Raw genomic sequence first — 20,405 nt, 5'->3', positions numbered from 1 at the left:
CTGAGTTGCTTAGCACCTTGCTTTTGCTGAGTCTGGCTTTGAACTTGTGATGCTCTTGCCTCAGCCTCTGTGCCATGGTGCCTGTCTCATCTGGGCCATTTCTGTCAATATTCATATCCTTTAATCCTCACAATGATCCTTTGAGCTCAATTCACAATAGCAAAACTATGGAACCAACCTAGATGCCCTTCAACAGATGGATAAAGAAAATGTGGTCCATATACACAATGGAATATTACTCAGCCTTAAAGAAGAATGAAATTGAGTCCGAGTGGAGCGAGTGAGCTGAGTGGTTGTGCGGTCGTGTCTCGGAAACCGGTAGTGCTAGCAGCATGGCTGACGAGCTGACTGAAGAGCAGATTGCAGAATTCAAAGAAGCTTTTTCACTATTTGACAAGGATGGTGATGGAACTCTAACAACAAAGGAATTGGGAACTGTAATGAGGTCTCTTGGGCAGAATCCCACAGAAGCAGAGTTACAGGACATGATTAATGAAGCAGATGCTGATGGTAATGGCACAATTGACTTCCCTGAATTTCTGACAATGATGGCAAGAAAAATGAAAGACACAGATAGTGAAGAAGAAATTAGAGAAGCATTCCGTGTGTTTGATAAGGATGGCAATGGCTATATTAGTGCAGCAGAGCTTCGCCATGTGATGACAAACCTTGAAGAGAAGTTAACAGATGAAGAGGTTGATGAAATGATCAGGGAAGCAGATATTGATGGTGATGGTCAAGTAAACTATGAAGAGTTTGTACAAATGATGACAGCAAAGTGAAGACATTGTACAGAATGTGTTAAATTTCTTGTACAAAATTGTTTATTTGCCTTTTCTTTGTTTGTAACTTATCTGTAAAAGGTTTCCCCCTACTGTCAAAAAAATATGCATGTATAGTAATTAGGACTTCATTCCTCCATGTTTTCTTCCCTTATCTTACTGTCATTGTCCTGAAACCTTAATTTAGAAAATTGATCAAGTAACATGTTGTATGTGGCTTACTCTGGATATATCTAAGCCCTTCTGCACATTCAAACTTTAGATGGAGTCGGTCAAATGAGGGAACATCTGGGTTATGCCTTTTTTTAAAAAAGTAGTTTTCTTTAGGACTTGTCAGCATGTTGTTGTTGAAGTGTGGAGTTGTAACTCTGCCTGGACTATGGACAGTCAACAATATGTACTTAAAAGTTGCACTATTGCAAAACGGGTGTATTATCCAGGTACTCAGACACTATTTTTTTGTACTGCTGGTCTTGTACCAGAAACGTTTTCTTTTATTGTTACTTGCTTTTTAAACTTTGTTTAGATTTTAAAGAAAATCTGCTTATGGCACAATTTGCCTCAAATCCATTCCAAGTTGTATATTTGTTTTCCAATAAAAAAAATTAAACAATTTACCCCCCCCCCAAAAAAAAAAAAGAAGAATGAAATTATGGCATTTGCAAAGGAAGAAACTGAATGAAACCCAGGAAATGGAAACCATAATCTTCAATCAAATTGCAAGGCAGTGAAGGAGCAAGAGCAGAAGCCAAGTCTCTCCCTACTCTAATCTGACTCCATCCACAGGCTATGTCACCACAGCTGAATCAGACAGGAGGAAGCTCTGTAGAAAGTCACTGAAGTTGAGAATTGAAGAAGTGGTGTAATACTCCCTCCCATCCCCTACCACAGAGCATGGGAGAGGAGCCCCGGGGTGGCAGCACTAGGAGGGGGATTCTGCTTTGGAGCTCCATACCAACCTATCATCATGAATTTCAAGCCAAGATAGATCTAGCACCTGGGAGTGACCTAGTTTCTATATGAATGTCTAGAAGTTATATGTGTGATGCGATCTTTCCCCCAGAAAACAGCGGTGCATGTGAAAACCAGCATGCATCCAGGGCAATGTGTGGCTGTGTTTTGGAGTACTTTGTCCAATGTCCACTTTGATTCAGTCAACATTTGCTTCTAGATGAAGGCAGGGCACATGCATGGTCCCAGCTGACTCCCCTTCTGCTGTACCAGGATATTTCTCAGTGGCACAGGCAAGGTACTGTGGACAGTGAACTGTATATGAAGTGTGGTACCTCCTTTGAAATACAGAGTAGTCATCCTTTATCTGTGGGGAAGTCATTCCACAACTCAATGGACCTCCAGAGAGTGACAAACACTATATATATTTGTGTTCCCTATACTATACATACATATATATTATAAAGTTCAATTTATTAGTTAAGCACAATAAGATAATGAATAATAAAATAAAACAATATACTGTAAAAAATGTAGCATATAGATCTAAAGGAAAATGAATAGCCTTATAAAGGAATGAAATTCTACTATTTGCTACAATGTCAATGAATCTTGAAAACATTATGCAAAGTGAAATAAGCCAGACACAAAAGGACAAATTCAGTATGATTCCATTGTACCAGGTGCCCAGAAAAGGCAAATTCATGGAAATGGAAAGTAGAATAGAGGTTACTAGGGATTGGAGGGAGGAGGTGGGAATGGAGAAATTTTTCTTTAGTGGGTACAGAGTTTCAGTTTGGGATGATGAAAAAGTTCTGGGAATGGACATGATGGTTGCACAACATTGTGAATATACTAGATGCTATTGAATTGCACAGTTGAAAATGGTTAAAACTATAAATTTTACGTTATGCCTATTTTATCGCAATAAAAATACATAGGCAAAAAATACATACACACTATTTTACCAAAAATGCATTCTTTGAAATAGAGGACAACATATGGTTAGATATTAAGATATAATCTCTGAGTATTGACTGATGCATTCAAAAAAGAGAATTGTATTAAGCACCTTCTGTGTGCTGGTTACTCTTCTGGTTCTGGGGATACAGCTTAATAAATAAGACAACTGATCCATTACACTAATGGAGAGGAGAACAGATATTATTAGAAAATGCTTTCTTTTTTGCCCTTTCTGTATTTTCTGAACACTTTTCAATGAGTATGCTATTGTATTTGGGGAAAGATAAATGGCAGAAGGGAGGCAATAATGAAAAGTGATATTAGCTTGAGATGGCTGTAAATTTTCTTCTGCAGTGTGAATACATAGCCCAACAACACACAGAGGACAGATCAGTGATGATGGGTGAGGAGGAGAGTTGATCAGAACTTAAGGAACAGGAGAGAATCGCGTTCCTGCTGTCTCCATCCTACTCTTCTGTTGTTTGAGGCTTTCTGGCTTCCAGAGGCATCTGGTGCACAAGTCCCAGAGTGAATCCTAGCTTGCTGGGTCCCTTTCCTGTGGTAGTTCACATCAATTGTTCCTTTTTGGTGGCAGGATTTTATTGCTTTGAAATTTTTCCTGTAATAAGTTTTAAGTAATGATTTTGACACTCCTTCTACTTACAATAGGCCATTAAACTTTCTAAAGGCTGATCCGAAAATATCAGGCAGAGGTTAATAAAAGCATAGGCTCAGCTTCTTTCCTCTAAGAAATTGCTGCTAATTTTGGGATCCTCTTACAACATAGCAAAACTGAGAATAAGTTTAGATCTTTGTAATGTAAGAAGTCTCCAGGGGCAAAATTTCTACATCCCTTCTCCACCTCCAAATAATAGACCCTAGGTTCATTCCTGTCTGCTCTTGACTGGGATCAGGGGAGGGAGACCCAGTGGAACTCTGCTTCCAGATCATGGTGCACCATGCTGTTTGCACCTGCTCTTTGCAGAGATAGAGGAATTATTCAGACATCTCTTCGAGAGAGCTTACTCATAGCACGTTATTCCTCATTTGATAAAAGAGAGGTCTGCAAGATGAGATCCCAGCATCTTAGGCTGAAAGTATCCTTTGGCTCAGGGATCTATTTTAGGCAGCAACTTTTACTCTTCTGTCAGAAATCTCTCTTATCATTGAAGCAGATTTTAGAAATATATGAATATCCAGTTTTCAGACTGAGTGCCCTGAAGACTGATGCTATGTATAATTCTAGCTTTTCATTGAAATTTTGATTGATGCATATATGATGAATTATAAAACAGGCTTTGATGATTTCATTATAATCTTATTCCCAAGATGCATTTCACTCTCTATTTCCCTGACAAACACAGACGTGTCTTCACTATTTCAATGATTATTTTTCTCTCCAACTCCTGAAACTATCTAATTGTCAGCTTGTGTTGACCATCCCCCCTCATCCTCTGTTCCTGCTTGCTCCCTAGTATCTGCACCCAGGGAAATCTGTGTGTTTTGGGAGCTATAAAGAATGGGCTGCCTGAGTTCAGATCCTGATTCCAGCACTTAATAGTGGTAACCTCTTTGCACCTCAGTGTCCTCATCGGTAAGTTTGGACTAAAAATAGAAACTATGTTATGGGTTTATTAGAAGAGGGATAATGAACATAGAGTAACTGGCCATTGAAGAAGAATTCAATCAAGGTTCATTGCTAGTCATGTTTCTTAAATATGTGCAGGTGGTAAAATTTTCTTGATAGACAATCAGTTCTTGATAACCTCTGTCCTACTCTAGACTTTGTCACATGAGGACAATATGTATAACTAACCTCTGGAAAGGTGAAATCTGGAAGAACAGTTGGTTTGTGTCAGGGAAGAGGTGATTGGGAAGTGTCAACAGCTCCCCTCTTGCCCAACACCTTCCAGCTCAGGAAGCTCTTCCATGTGCCTCAGTTCCTTATACCTTCCAGCTATTTGACCGTCTGCTCAAAAGACTGAACTTAAACAAATCAAAGACGTACTGAGATCAGTGCCCTTACTCAGCAGCTAGCCTTTTCCATATTCATTCACTGAGGTATGTTTGTAGGAAGGTAGGTAGGTAGGTATTTGCAGGGCTAGGGCTAGAACCCAGAGCCGTGTGCATGTTAGGTAAGGGTTCTACCTCTGAGCTACACCCCCAGACTCTCTTCAAAAGAAAGAAAGCTGCAACCTTTTTCCATCTCATGGTTTAAAAGTACAATTTGCCTAGGGTCAAACAACCAGTGAGTGACAATGTTGTGTTGAAATTCCAGGTCTTCAGGGGACCGATCCAGAATCTTTGGGAGACACAGAGCTGTTAGGTCTGTCCTTCACTTCTATTTATTTTACCACTAAACCTACCTTGCTTCTCATAGGCCTTGTCTTCCTCCCAGCCACATCCTCTGATATCCTCACAAACCTGGTGGAGTTTGCAGCCTCAACCCAGGTCCCATGGCCTGCCCACAACTGCTTGGCTCAGGTCCTGCTTCTGGCACCCAACCTGGCCCAGCCCTGGAAACTGAACAGCTCAGTTCTGCATAAACAGACAGATTTCATGGCACAGTCCCTTATCCTCTTGGCTCTTGGGCACTTGAAGTCTACCTGCCTCCATTGCTCCCTGGCCTTGTCAGCCAAAGAACAGACTCCTTTCATGACCTGCTGCTTCAAAAACCAGGGCCCTGCTTTCTTCTTACTTTCTATCACCCATGTTGTCAAAGGACCTATAATATTTTGTATCTCAGTAGACTTGGTTTCTACAAACCATAGGATTGCAGTGTCTTTACAGACTAGAATTTGACTATTCCGGCTGTGACATTGGGCAAATCATTTCACCACTCTGATGACTTTAAAATGGTCATCAAATTATATGATATCTTTATGCTAGAAAATTCTTGAAATAAGGGCTGAGACATCTTTTCTGTCACATGAGTATTCTAAGGGGGGGAAACATGGTTATTCGGCTAAGTCACAAAGTCACTTTGGTCTTTAAGTAGGTCTGTATGTATTCCAGGAGGAGATTCTGGAAATTTGCTCTATCATAAGCAAAGATCTCTAGTCTTTTTTTCTTTTTTAAACTTTTTTAGTTGTAGATGGACACAATACCTTTATTTTATTTATTTTTATGTGGTGCTGAGGATTGAATCCAGTGTCTCACACATGCTAGGCAAGTGCTCTACCACTGAGCTACAACCCCAGCCCCAAGACCTCTAGTCTTTATTTCCAACTCATATCCCTCCTGCTATTGTTTTTGTTTGTTTGTTTGTTTGTTTGTACCAGGGATTGAACCTAGGGGAACTTAAACACTAAGCCACATCCCCAGCCCTTTTTACTTTTAATTTGAGACAGAATCTAGCTAAGTTGAATAGGGCTTTGCTAGGTTGCTGAGGTTGACTTTGAACTTGGGATCCTCTTGCTCAGGCTCCCAAGTGGCTGGGATTACAGGCATGCAGCACTGCACCCAGCTTCTCCGGTCATTGTTTGAGAACCACCTTTTCTATCTCTGTAGCTTATATCACACTGGTCATTTTTATTTTTTACTTTAAAGTCTACCTTTGACACTTTTGTAAAATACCCTCCACTTTGTACATTATGCTACGGGCACGGAAAGCATGATAATTAATTTCAATCTGAAAATAGTTTGGAGACATAAAATAATGAAAATGACCTTTAAAAGGAAATGTCATGCTGATACTATTATGGAAATTTGAAGTCACTGGATTTCAACTATTTTAATGCTCTGTACTGTTTGTCTCTCAATATGTGCTGCAATTGTTGTCTAAATGATTAATTTCATAGTTCCTTCCTCATCTCTGCCTCTGAGACTTTTTGAAAATTTCTTTCTTGTTGAGCAGAATAAGTTCCCACCATATGACTGAGTTATGGTCTTATATTCTTCCTTCAGTGCAGAAGAAAACTTCATTAATTTAATAATGCATCCATTCAACAAATAAACTCCTATAGTCCTCATTTATTCACATGCTTGTACCAGAGAAAGAGTGAGACAGAGAGAAAGAAGTTAGTCTTATACTTTTTTTGAGTTTTCACAATATAAATCCTCTACCTGAAACTGAAAAATTACATATTTATGGGTATGTTGGTGGGCAAAACATGAGCCACTAACTAGATTTTTTAAAATCCAATTCAGTTCTATACTTTTCTCTAGAACAGAACAGATTGACTCATCAAGTCTAGTTCTTTTTCCTGGAAACACAATCATATTAATTTCCCAGTCACCACTACATCCACCTGGGGCCATAGGACTTGTTCTCAGGCAATAGAATGGAGTGCAAATGTTCCAGCCGCGTAGGCACCAAGGCAACTCTTCCCTCTTCCCTGAGTGCTGACAGGAAGATATCCAGATGATCTGGAAACCACATATTGAAGATGGCAGAACTGCAAGAAAGGAACTATGTCCCTGGATTATTATGTGGAAGGCCACCCACCTGACACCTGCTAGACTGTGAGGTAAGGCAGGAGGGTTCTAGAATTGTTTGATGTTGCAGTTAGCAGATCCTAACTCTTCTCTTCCCCTTTGCGTTGAACACATATAAGACTACACATTCTTTAGAGCAGCCTTGCTGCATGGCATGTTTAAAGATGGTGCTTCTACTATGTACTCCTCCTTCATGTTAAGTATTTTGAATGATATTTCCTCAGCAGAAGAAGAAAGGGGTTCAGAGTCATGAGCTCTCACCCTCCTTTCAACGTGCCTTTGCAGCTCGTCCATGGTAGCCAACCTTACAGGTCAGAGTTCAGAGCTTGGAAGTCTATTGAGATCTCCCTCTACTTTGGCATTGCATGAATACAGAAAAATGGGCTCCCTGGTGTGATTCAATCTCAGAAATGGAAGCAAAGCATTCTTACCTAGCCCTTTAACTTCTTTCTGATGATTCAGTCATCTGTTTTCTTTCAAAATATTGCAGTTATCTAATCTCCTTTGTTAGTAGGTAGTTAAGCAATGCTCTGACTTTCCATGACCTAACTCAGGAGGTCTCTGAGCTCATTTAAGGTTCTTCTGCTTCCTTTTCTGACAGTGACAATTTTATAAACATGAACGCCTTGGATCTCCCTCTTCATTATTCCCAGTCCAGCTTCCTATTCATTTATGTCTCCTTATTGTGAGTAGTTTCCTTTCTGTTCCTTGAAAGTGTATCTCAATTTATTTCTATCTTTTCTGATACACATGAAAAAGTTTTAAGTAAAAAGTTCAATACTCCAGAGATCTGTTTCTCTTTTCCACACCCAGCTAGCACCACCTTCCCAACTTCCCCTCCTGTTTCAGGCCTCTTACAGGATCATTGGAATGCAAACCACCAATTGCCAATTCAAATCAAACCACATAATGTTCAATTGCTCATTTTCCCCCCTCAAACTTGTCCAAATATTTCATTTTCCCCATCGGTCAAGGAATAAATTCCTTTGGTACACTGTAGCAGGAGCTTTGAGATAAGAAGAGAAAGAAGATGAGAACTGAAGAAATAACAGCAAGCTCACAAGTAACGTATGAGATTCATACAAGTTATCTAGTGTACTTCAAAAGTGCATTCAGAATTACAGAGGGGCAAGATCAATGTGTGCTACAGTAGTGGGACCATTTGATAGAGTTGGGATTTGGCCCTTAAAACCTGTTACCCTCTCTCAAGAGGGAGTACAAGCAATGTGAGTAAAAGCACAGAAGCAGAAATATTAGTAACAATCACAGCGAGTCCTATGTATTATGCACTTATTAGAGGCCTGTACTACCAAGACCATCACATTTATTATTTATGATCCCTACAGCAAGCCTAAGACTATGAGGTGGGTGTCTGACAAATGAGAGAACTCAATTTTAGAGAAGTACTCAATGCACTTCCTATGTGGCGCTTCACCCATGACATAGGAAGTTGGTGGCAGTTGAGGAGTTACCACTCTGGGAAGTGGAAAGGCCAGGGTGGATTGGTGAGGCTGAATTATGGAGACATTGCCTACTGAACTTGAACTGTTACAGACTTTTCAGTGTATCAGTGTAGCGTGACAAACTTTGGAGTCCAACAAGATCTGGGTCTGTGGTCCTGTTTCATGTCAGCTGTGTAACTCTAGAAACCATGGTTAAACTTGCTGAGACTCTGTGTTCTCCTTACAAAAAGTGCTCGACTGTAGTAGCAATTCATAGAATTGAAAGGATTAAATGAGATAATGTATTTCAAGCTTCTCCTAAAGAACCTGAGATACAGTAAGCATTTAATACATGATAGATGTTGTTGATACTACCACAACAGTGTTTAAGGAAGACAATAGAGAAAAATAACTATTTCCTGGAGATAGCTAAAGAGATGGCTTGGGGTTCTTGGGATAAGGAGAGACAGGTCAGCTTGAACTTTCAAACATGGCAAAGAGCAATCCGCAGGACTTGGTGACTGATTTAAGGGACAAAGGAAAAACCAAGCCCAACAGTTACACATCTAGGAGAATGTGGGAAGTATAATAACATGACCAGAAATTAGGGGGTAAGGAAAAGAGCTAGTTTTGGGGGATGGATGATGAGTTGAATTCAGATATTTGAGTTTCAAATGATGATAATACATGAGGGAGTATATAAGAAATGTCTGTTTTGGTTAAAGTATCTAAAACTATAGATTTTGGGATAATTATATGTTTGTTTATTTTTATACTAGGGATTAAACCCAGGGGTGCTTAACCAGTGAGCCATATCCCCAGTCCTTTTTAAAACATATTTTATTTAGAGACAGGGCCTCTAATAAGTTGCTTAGGGCCTGGCTAAGTTGCCGAGGCTGGCTTTGAACTCCCAATACTCCTGCCTCAGCCTCCTGAGCTGCTGGGATTACAGACGCACGCCACCACACCTGGCTTATGTGTGTATTACTGAAAAATAAAGATGAACTGAAGTCCAGTCTCAAGAGAGGAGACCAGAGGATCAGGACTGGTGCTTAGAGGTGCCCACAGTTGGTGTGGAGGAGGAGTCAATGAAAGACATTAGGAAGGAGAAAGAGGAACAGGTAAGATGATACTGTGGATCACAGAAGTCAAAGCAGGAAAGGATTCTCCAAAAGGAGAGGGAGGTCTACTGTGCCCAAGGTTCACAAGGGGAGACGAGACTGGAGACTAGGACCTCTGCAGTTGGTGCAGTGACAACATGGAACCTAGACTGGGAGGATCTAGGTGGAACTGAAAGACCACAGTCGCAGACTTTTCATTGGGAGTGTAAGTACATAGAAAGAACCAGAAGTTGTAGCAAGACAAAAGAGGAGGATTTTTTTAGTTCTTGGAGGAGCCAATATCACCCATAATCCTCAGTATGAGCCTCAGCTCATCCCTACCCCTTACCACGGCACATACCTTCATGATCTCATTGCTGAACCTACACCCTTGCTGCATTGCTACTGCCACAGTCTTAGCCCGATCTCTATTATCTCTTGTCTTTTTTAGATTTCCTTGTTGCTCAAGGTGAACCCGTCATTAAGGTGAACCCATCCCACCATTTCTAATGATGTCATGATCTTATAACTTTCATCAAGTCCATCTAAGTTTGTCTGTTTCTCCTTCAAAGGTGTCATCAGGAATGAAGAGCTTACCTAATTTGTTGTGTTTTGGTTTGACACAGTTAACTAGAAAAATGATAGCAATTATTATCATTGTTGGCTTCAGACCTCTCCTCTCCAGCACACACTAAGTGCCTCTTCACTATGATTTACACCTGACTGTTTTTTGGAACATGCCCCAGAAAAAAACCTCCCTGCTCTGGTCCACTTCGTAAGTAATTCTTAGAGGCCTACGTCCTTCTCAAAGCGTATCCAGTTGGATTGATCTAATTCCTGCCCGGGTTAAGCTGAGGATTTCCATGATTATTTCCCATCTCTTCCCAAACATGTTTACTGCATTTAACCTCAGGTTACAAATATTACGTGCCAATAAACAATGTAGATATGGTTCCTTCTGTTGTAGCATTTACCCAATAAGCTAACCAGGTGTTAACTTCATTTATATCACCTTCCATCATACAGATCAGAAACTGTCTAATTCAGGGTGTCTAACTAGGGGTCAGTCCCTGTCCTATAGCATCTCTGCAGAATATCATGTTAAAATGGCACCTTATAAACGCCACTTGTTGTTGACTTAATAATGACCATGATCCCATTCCTGTCCTGTGCAGTTCTTTCATGGGGACAGTTTCACATTCCTTCCCTTTTCTGCAAGCTCACTGCAGTCCTCTTAACTTTCTTACTTGTCTATGGCTCTGAGTTCCAGTCTTTCCTTCAGAGAATTTGAATAAAGACCTTCTTTCTTCATATCTACATCACAATGTTTTTCTGCTTCGATTGAATTTTATTCTGCCTTTGGAGAGGTACAACAATTATTTCTGGCTTCTCGGGGTTCCAACGCTGACTCCAAAGCATCCTCGTTCATCTCACAGGGGGATTCTCTGCAATCGAGCAGAGATGTGCACGCAGACTCCCTACCCCCTTTACCATGGCATGAAACATGGACATAACAGTGATTCTAGGTGACCATTCTCCACTCTCCACCCTACCACCAAAAAGCCCTCAAGGTCACCAAAAGGAACTGTAGACTCAAGTATGATCTTGACTAGGATGGCATATTTCTGAGAGGAAGGAGATGATGTAAATGGCAGAGTTGGGTGGAAGATATCTGTTACAATATGAAAGTTTAAGTTCTTCGACTTTCCAGAATGGGGTTGATTCATGACTGCTCCAAAACCAATTTTTTAAAAGGTGAACATCTTCATTGTACATGTGTACATAGAAGAGTTTCATTTTGAACTTAAAATAGAAGAAAATTGCTTTGGTTTATAAAGTTAAGGCCCATCGGATCCGGGGCAATCTTTTTCTAGGTTGGAGAATCAGGGAAGGATCATCATTTTGCAACAGTAGATTAAAGCAGTAGATTAGTGTGGTCCATTAATTCCTGGTGACCCTCACAGAGGATCTGAAAGATCAAAATGACAGTTTTTTTTAAAGATGTATATTTGCCTTTTTCTCTGTTAACATTTTTTTCTTTTTATTTATTTTTTATTGGTGCACAAAGCCAGATATTGATTGAGTTTAAAATGCTAACTTGAACTGTAAATATCTTTAAAAGAGAGAAAAAAAGCTAGTGGGATAAAATTTAACAGGATGAGTTCTGAATTTCAATTTAAACAAATTCCATAAGTACAGGTCAGGGGCTGGCAACAGTACATGCTGTCAAGTTTAGTTGATCGCTGGTCAGCGGGAGACTGTAGTGGGGTATGGCTCATAAAAATCTATCAAAAGCTTATCCTATGTTCCATAGTGGTAGTAATAATCTAAAGCATGTTTGGGTTAAAGAATGCATTCTGATCAGAAAAATGACTTACACAGGCTTAAACATCATAGAGCAAGATGCATGGAGATAGCTCCCTGTGGCTGGGAATTCTGCGTCAGCAGTTTGCTACTATCTCTGGTATTCTCTTAGCCTTTCCCTCATGGTTTCCATCTCTCAGTCACAAATGACTGCTACAGCTTGGACTAATTTCCAAACTGAAGTCAGGGAGAAGACAAAAGAGTGGCCACCACCATGTTGGTCCTTTCCCAAGCATTTCCCAAGACAAGATTTCTCATTGTCTGAAACCATAATCACATGGCCATTCTTAGTTGCATGACTGGCCAGAGAGTCACAATTTGGACTTTCCATACCTGCATTAGACATGGGCAGGAAAGGATTGAATTTGGGAAACCAATCGTGCCAGGTACTTTACTTATATTGTCTCTAATCTCCATAGTAATTCTGAAGAGTAGGTATTTATTACCCTCACATAACTATTAAACTAAATAACAAACAGAGATTCTCCAAAAGTGAAGTTTATTTGAGAACAGCCTTGCGACGGGGATATGTGTGCCACAGTAAACTGTGTGTGTGTTCACAGAGGCTGAGGCAAGGGGGAGTTTTAAAGTGCAAAATGTGGGATATTACATAAGTTGTTTTGAACTGGTTATCCTCAGACAGATGGATCAATAACAAGGGGTGTGTCAGTTCAAGGTTGAATAGGCAGTTGTTGGACAGACATCCTTGTTGAAGTATTTTCTGCATAAAGTTTCACTGGCCATTGTGCAAGGTTATAGATCTGGCAGAGTTTTTTCTGATAGCTCTTGTTAAAAGGCATTATAGGCTTATATCCCTTCCTTCATGACTTCCTGTCTTCATTTATTTCTTGTTAGGATGTGACAAAAATGGCTCCATTTTTGCAGTTTTCACACTGGTGTAGGAAACCAGTAATCCTAGACATTTTACTTAGATGATCCCTAATTCCTACGGCAACCCTGGAGGGTAAGTATTTATTATCCTTATTTAGCAAATGAAGAAAATTAGAATCAGCAACATAAAGAAAATTTGAGGAAAGCCATGCAATTAGTAAATAAGAAAGCCAGGTTCCAATTCAGATCAGGTTGAATCCAAAACCTTTGTTCCCTCCCATGATACCACGTCATGGTGTTCAGGTCATGGTGGCCCAGAAAGGAAGAATCATTTTCAACACAAGTCACCACAAATGTTCACCACATTTTTTACCATTTTTTAAAAACTGAAGCTTAACGTACATAGAGGAAAGGGTATATGTCTTTGTGCATAGCCGAGGAATTTTCCTGTGTAACCAGATTAAGAAACAAAGTATTATAGCACCCCAGAAGAACCCCAAATACTCCCTTCCAGCCCCTCACCCACTCTCACTTCACAAATTCTAAGAGCATAGTTAAGTTTTACCTGTTTTTATAAAACGTCATATAAATGGAATTATACAACTCATATCTTATATATTCCATTGGCTTTAACTTTCCTGGGATCCAGATGGGAAGCCTGATTCTAGAAAAGGACAGAAGTTCAGTTATAAGAACTGAGTTAAAGGTCAAAGGCAGATTAGAGTAGGATCAAGGGTAAATATCTGTTAAGACTTGAATATTAGCTTACGACTTGAATATTAACCTTCAGGCTGGTTAAGACCATTTTGGACCTTGAGCAATGATATGAATCTTCTTTACAGAAAAAGCACATAAGCACAAGACAATAAAATCTTGCTTGCAACGTCAGGGAGTTCACGAACCCTCAAGGAGTTCATTGATGCATTCCTTGGGGATTAGCAGACACCTTGATAAGAACCTTTGTCCTACAGAATGGAGCAGGGCTGAGCATGCAGGTGAAGGTCATGTGATTCCAACCGTGGAGAGAGAGGTGTGTAACGTGGGAAAGGCCCCTGACACAACTCTGCCAATAGCTTCTTTTTCTTCTTAAAATTCTTTTGAAAAAGAAAACACACACACACACAAGCACGAATACAACAAGCTAACTAGTAAATCGAACCTTTTTCCCTTGTTAGAGCCCCTATCTTCTCAGTAACCAGACCCATAATCTCTCGCTCCGGAGACAACCAGTTACCACTTTCTCGTGTGTCCTCCCAGAAATGTTCTGACATAGAATCTGATCTAGTTATTCTACTTACAGTTTCTACCTCTCATAATTCATGCCAAATTTGTTTTCCTAAAACATTCAGATGATGTTTCTTGTCCTGCTTGTGAATATTTAATAGCTCCTTGATACCAACATAATAAAATGCAAACTCCCTAACTTGACTTTCAATGTTCTTCTTCACCAAAACTCTGAAATCCTTCTCTACTGATGAAAACAAAACAAAACAAAACAACCCGAAACATCTTCTGTCCCCGGGGAAGACTTCTACCAGATCCTGTGAACCCAAACTACCCAGCTGTCATTTTCTGTTAATTCTTCCATTGAGATTCCTTACATCTCTTCCTTTCTTTCCTTGACATCTTTTTTCCCCCAGCCTCTGAGCAAGGACTGCTCACTTCAGCCTAGCACAGGGCACGGTAGCAAGTGTCACCTCCTGGAAGCTGCTCATAAGCATTTCATTTTCCTTGCAGACACCTTCATTGACTCTGTTACAAACTCCTTTCTCTGAATAGCTGTGGCAGTGAATCAAGAGATTGAAACAGAAACCAAATGGCTGTGAACAAGTAAGCTACCAAGGCCAGATCCAGATTTTTGTGGGGATGAAGTTTATAATCTAGGGGACCATCTTCAAGAAGCAGAATAGAAAGTAAAAATTTTTTAAAATCAGGTTAAAAAGTGATAATTTATTTAAAAACTAATTAAATGCTGACCAATATCACAAACATCATCCATTAAAAAGTAACAATATTTTTAAATGAACTGCCACCTATGACTTAATAGTATTATTCTGCTCTTCATTGGCTTAGCGTCTCCCTATTGCTGAGGCTCTCTTTGAACTCTTGATCCTCCCACCTCAGTCTCCTGAGCTCCTGGGATCACAGGCGTGTGCCATGGTGCCTGGCTGTAGTGTAATTTTAAGTGAGACTAAAGAAAGGTGATTTAGTCTTTCATTTAGCATGATTGATTAGAATTTGTTCTTTATTATTAATATCAAATGTTATTGATGCATTTTAGGAGTTTGTAAAGTTCAAGAAAATTTCTATTAAGTTTCTATAAGACTTCAAGTCTTTTAAGTTTGCTTATATAGTGGTCAATCATAAATACTCTGAGCTGATTTCACTCATGAACCAGTTTGTTATCAATGTTCTCATTAGAGATATTAGATTTCTGTTATATTTGCTGAAATCAATATCTTAGGACACATCATTAAGAACCTGAAATCTCTTCCTAAATATCTTCATAGGGTTCTCTCCTCTTCATTGGCTAGATCATCAAATAATCCAAAGATTTATTCCTTATTGCTATTCCAAATGCATCTCTTTCTCCTAATGAATTTCTGTTTTTTGTATGATTGAAAATTATTTTGGTAATTCATTTCTTGTAATATACATTCACTCTTCATAATATCTACCACCATCTTCTTGATAACATATGGCAATAGATGAAAATATTTGTATTTTATGGTTCATTTATAATTGTAAATGGTGCATAATTAAGTATATTCTAGTAGAAAAGAATTTTCCTTTGAGCAGGCATTATCTTCTGCTCAGAAGTTTAAAATTTGTTATTTTGAAATTTTTTCAAACTTACAGAATTGCAAGACTGTCAAAACACACTCCCAAGTGCCTTTACCCCAAACTGACAATTTCTTTTTGTTTGTTCTATTTAGTTATACATGATAGCAGAATGTACACTAATGGAGTACAACTTCTCATTTCTCTGGTTGTACATGATGTAGAGTCTTCATGTACATAGGGTAATGTAATCTTATTCATGTAATCTTACATGTACATAGGGTAATGATGTTTGTCTCATTCCACCATCTTTCCTTCCCCCCAAAACTGACAGTTATTCAAATTTTATTACATTTTTTTTGTCATTGTTATTTATGTGTGGTATATATGTTTCTTTTCTTTTTTTCTGTATAATTTGAGAACATATTGCATATACTATGCCATTTTACCCATTAATATGTATTTTCTAAAAAATTATATATATATGTTCATATATAAGTTCACATACATGTCCATACACATTTATATATATATATATATATATATATATATATATAAAGAGAGAGAGAGAGAGAGAGAGAATACCATAACCACAGCATAGTCAACAAATCCAGGAAATTTCATATTTATTCAATATTGTAATCTAACCTAGAGTCTATATAACAATTTCACCAATTATGCATTTATGTCTTTTGTAGTGATTTTTTTCCATTCAGTGTGTAACTGGATGTTCTTTAGGTTGTTCTTTTATCCTGTAGCTATTTTTGTAGAGCACAGGCCAGATGTTTTACAGGATGTCCCTCAGTATAGGTTTATCTGACATTTCCTCATGACTAATCAGGTCATGAATTTGGGTCAGGAATGCTATATAAGCAATGCTGTGTCTTGAGCTTGGAACAATGAATGGTTCCTGGCCTTTTGGGTGTCCTTACCCATTTGAGAATGGGTTGAAAGCTATATGAATCCTCTTTTTATAAAAAAGCACATAGGCACAAAAACAACAAAATCTTGATTGCAGTGTCAGGAAGCTCACAAACTCTTTAAATTTGTCTATGCATTCCCTGGGATTTATGGACACACAAGTAAGAACTTTCATCCTATGAAATGGAGCAGAGTGAAGCACAAAATGTTGGCTTGTGACACTATTTGCTGTTAATGTCTGTCTCCTGGTGAAAGTGACATTGTAAGTTTCTCTATGTAAGAGTACTGTTTTTCTTTTTATAACAAATAACTTGTGGAGAGGTGCTTTGTGACTTTATAAATACCCTGTTCTTCATCAAGTTCTCACTCTTGAGGTTTAGTATCTATTGATGGTTGTTGCCTGAATCAATTTTTGCTGTGTTCTTGTGAAGTGGAGGTATTCTAACTCTATCATTCTTTCTTTATTTTAGTTGCATTCTAATATGAGGTAGAACTTTCCTTCCTTCTCCATTTTTTTATGTATATGTGCATGTTTGTGTGACTGTGTGTGTATTTTCATATGGAAATTTGGGTTCATACTTTGTCCCTTGGGTTAGAATACATTACTATGGCTATGGTTCAGTTGTCTTGGGGCTGATTGGTGGGAGCCCATTTAAGCTGGTCCCTCTAACCTTTTGACATGCCTCCATCATTTCTTTTTTCTTTTTTTTTTTTTTTTGAGTTTTCATTGTTTCTGGCCCAATGAGATAAACAAGATGTTCAAGGATCTTCTTGTACTTTCTCTGTTCCCATCTTAGAATCTGCCTTTTCTCCAAGATGTCCTTGTTAAGCTAAGATCTCGGTGTTAGGTGTGTTCATTGCTACTGGAGTGGCAGAGCTGGATTACATGAGTTTATTCTGATAACTCAATACCCACCTAACTTCACAGGTTCCTTCCTACCTTCTCACATTCCAGATTTGTACCTCCCTTCTTCCACAGGGAGCATACTGACTTGCAGTATCGTTCTATTTACTCATTTGCTTAGTCCAAAACTATACATAATATAGTTTCAGAACTTTTACCCCTATAAAACCCTGAAAAATAAATCTGTTAGAGCTCAAGATTTTTTGCAGTACCTTTTTCTTCCTTTGACTAGGAGTTTATAGTCAAAAAACTATTGCTAAAATAATTGGCGATAAAATTTCCCCCATCATTTTAAATAGGGTTGGACTTATTCTGTTTCTATCTATAATAAATTTTAGGGTTTTCCTTTATTCTTCTTTCCTTTTTGAGCATATTTATTGAGATACAATTCACACACCTAGAATTCACACATTTAAAATATATAATTCAATAACTATTAGTATATACACAGAGTTTGCATCTACCACCACAATTTTCAAACATTCTTATGACCCTATAAAGAACTCCTTAGCATCATTCATCAATTCCCCCATCCTCTCAATCCTCGATGATCTTAATCTTCTTTCTATCTCTATGGATTTGCCTATTCTGACATTTCATATAAATGTAATCAAACAATATTCTCTTTGGTGCCTGTCCTTCTTGACTCAGCATAATATTTTTAAGGTTTATTCATGCTGTAGTATGAATCAGTACTTTATTCTTTTTATGCCTGAGTAATATTCCCTTGTACAGATATACCATATTTTGCTTATCTATTCACCATTCTATGGGCATTTGGGTTGTATCCATACTTTGGCTATAATGGATATGCTGCTATGAACATTGATATACATACAAGTTTTTGTGTGGACATATGTTTTCATTTCTCTGGAGTGTACACATAGGTGTGCATTGCTGGACTATATGGTACTTAGAGATGTTTAACCATTTGAAAGAACTGTTACAGTTTTCTAAAGAGCTTGCACCATTTTAGATTTTCACCAGCAGTGTATGAGGCTCCAATTTCTCCACATCCTCACAAACATTGTTATTATTTATTCTTTTAATATAGCCATCCTACTAATATCTTTGTGACTTTGATTTACATTTCTCTAATGGCTAATGGTTAAAGCACCTTTTTTCGTGCACTAGTTAGCCATTTGTACATCTTTTTTAAAGAATTAGCTATTCAGATTCTTTGTCCATTTTTATGGTTGAGTTGTAATCTATTCCTTATTTATTCTAGATACAAGCCCCCTATCAGATCTGTGCTTATGAAAATTTTCTCATCTGTTTATTGTCTTCATTGTCTTGAAGATACTTTTTGAAGTAAAAAAAAATTAACTGTGGTCATGTCCGATTCATCTATTTTTCCACATGTTGCTGTGCCTTTGGTGTCCATCTAAGAAACCATGGTGATAAATATTTAAACCTACCTTTTCTTCTTAGAGTTTTATATATTTAGCTCTTATGTAAGTCTTTGGTTCATTCTTAATTAATGTTTGAATAAAGTGTGAAGCAGGGATCAAAGTTCATTTCTGCATATAGATATCCAGTTGTCATAGCACCATTCTTTACCTACTAAATTGTTTTGGTATTCTTGTCAAAATAAAATTTACTATTTATGAGAGCATTTACTTCTAGACTTTTGATTCTGTTCCATTGATCTTTTGACTATCTTTAGACCACATTGTCTTGATTACTGTAGCTGCGTACTTAGATTTTGAATCTAGGAAGTGGAATTCCTATGACTTTGTTCCACTTTGTCAAGATAGTTTTAGTCATCCTACGTTCCTTGAATTTCCATATAAATTTTAGGATCAGCCTGCTAATTTCAACTGGAATTTTGATAGGATTGAGCTGAATCTGTAGAGTTATCTGGGGAATATTACCATTTTAATAAAATTAATTCTTTCAATCCATGAACATAGAATGCCTTTCAATTTATTTGGATTTTTCATTTCTTTCAACAGTGTTCTATAGTTTTTTATGGGGGGGGGTTGCACTTCTTTTGTTACATTTAGTCCTAAGCATATTATTTGTTTACTATAAATAAATTTGTTTTCTTAATTTCATTTTTGGTTTAATCACTACTACAACATAGAAATGAAATTGACCTTTTTTTTGAATTTTGGCCTTATATCATGCAATCTTGCTGAACCTCAACCATTTTTATTTAAGTTTGTTCTTTGAATATGTGAAACATTTAAAAAACTTTTAAAACCAAAATTATGCAAAAAAGTATCATCCTTGTAATTTTATATGTCTACTGATTGAAAGAATTCATCATAGACTAGTTTCTGACTATGTACATTTCAAGCCTTATTTTTCCTTCAGTATTCATATATCTTCATTCTAATCATGTATACCATAGGACACAGTATATATAAACAGCATGACTTCTGGTCATTGACTTCAGTAACATAATGCCAAGTGAGTCAGCCAGTAAGCATAGGTGTATTCCTGGAAGTCATTTCTGTACCAGAATGCCCAGTAATAAGTGCATATTGGAGTTACTGAAAACCATATCAGTTTTATCTATACCACCAAAACCACATGTATCTTTAATTCAATTTTCCCTTAACTGGATTTCTAAAATGCTCATAACAACTCCAATGACATCTGACAAAAGATAAATGGGATAGAGGGGAGGTCAAAGTAAAAAGGTACCAATTATAGTTAATGTATCTTACCTGTGATAATTTACAAAACATATGACTGTGAATACGATTCTAGGTTCCTTCTAGTGTCCTAGAAAAAAGTATCAATGCTAGTGAGAGGTTCGGAAGCTAAAGTTTTATTAAATTCTTTGCAAATTCACTCTTATCCAGACCTCTGAGTTTGGTTTCCTTATTTGCAAAATCAGGATAATATTTGCTTTGCCAGTTTTAAAGGTATTGTGTTATATCACGAAATCCTGCATATTTTTAAAAACACTTTATATTAT

General features: G+C 37.9%; 1 protein-coding gene across 1 annotated transcript; it reads left to right on the top strand.

Moving 5' to 3' along the window:
• Positions 1–258: 258 nt before the first annotated feature.
• Positions 259–947, top strand: LOC306661461 (calmodulin-1-like). Its single transcript, XM_079140464.1, has one exon. It carries the CDS (start codon positions 333–335, stop codon positions 780–782), a length of 450 nt encoding a protein of 149 aa, XP_078996590.1. The 5' UTR covers positions 259–332; the 3' UTR covers positions 783–947.
• The last annotated feature ends 19,458 nt before the right edge of the window (positions 948–20,405 follow it).

This window comes from Sciurus vulgaris, assembly GCF_902686455.1.
Source record: "Sciurus vulgaris genome assembly, chromosome: 5".
Classification (NCBI taxonomy): Eukaryota; Metazoa; Chordata; class Mammalia; order Rodentia; family Sciuridae; genus Sciurus; species Sciurus vulgaris.
Note: the sequence above shows the minus strand (reverse complement) of the source record. Positions and strands in the feature narration are given on the sequence as shown.

What these genes read in the sequence shown, in the direction of transcription:
- LOC306661461 (XM_079140464.1), top strand. Translation starts at nt 333, where the DNA reads ATGGCTGACGAGCTGACTGAAGAGCAGATTGCAGAATTCAAAGAAGCT.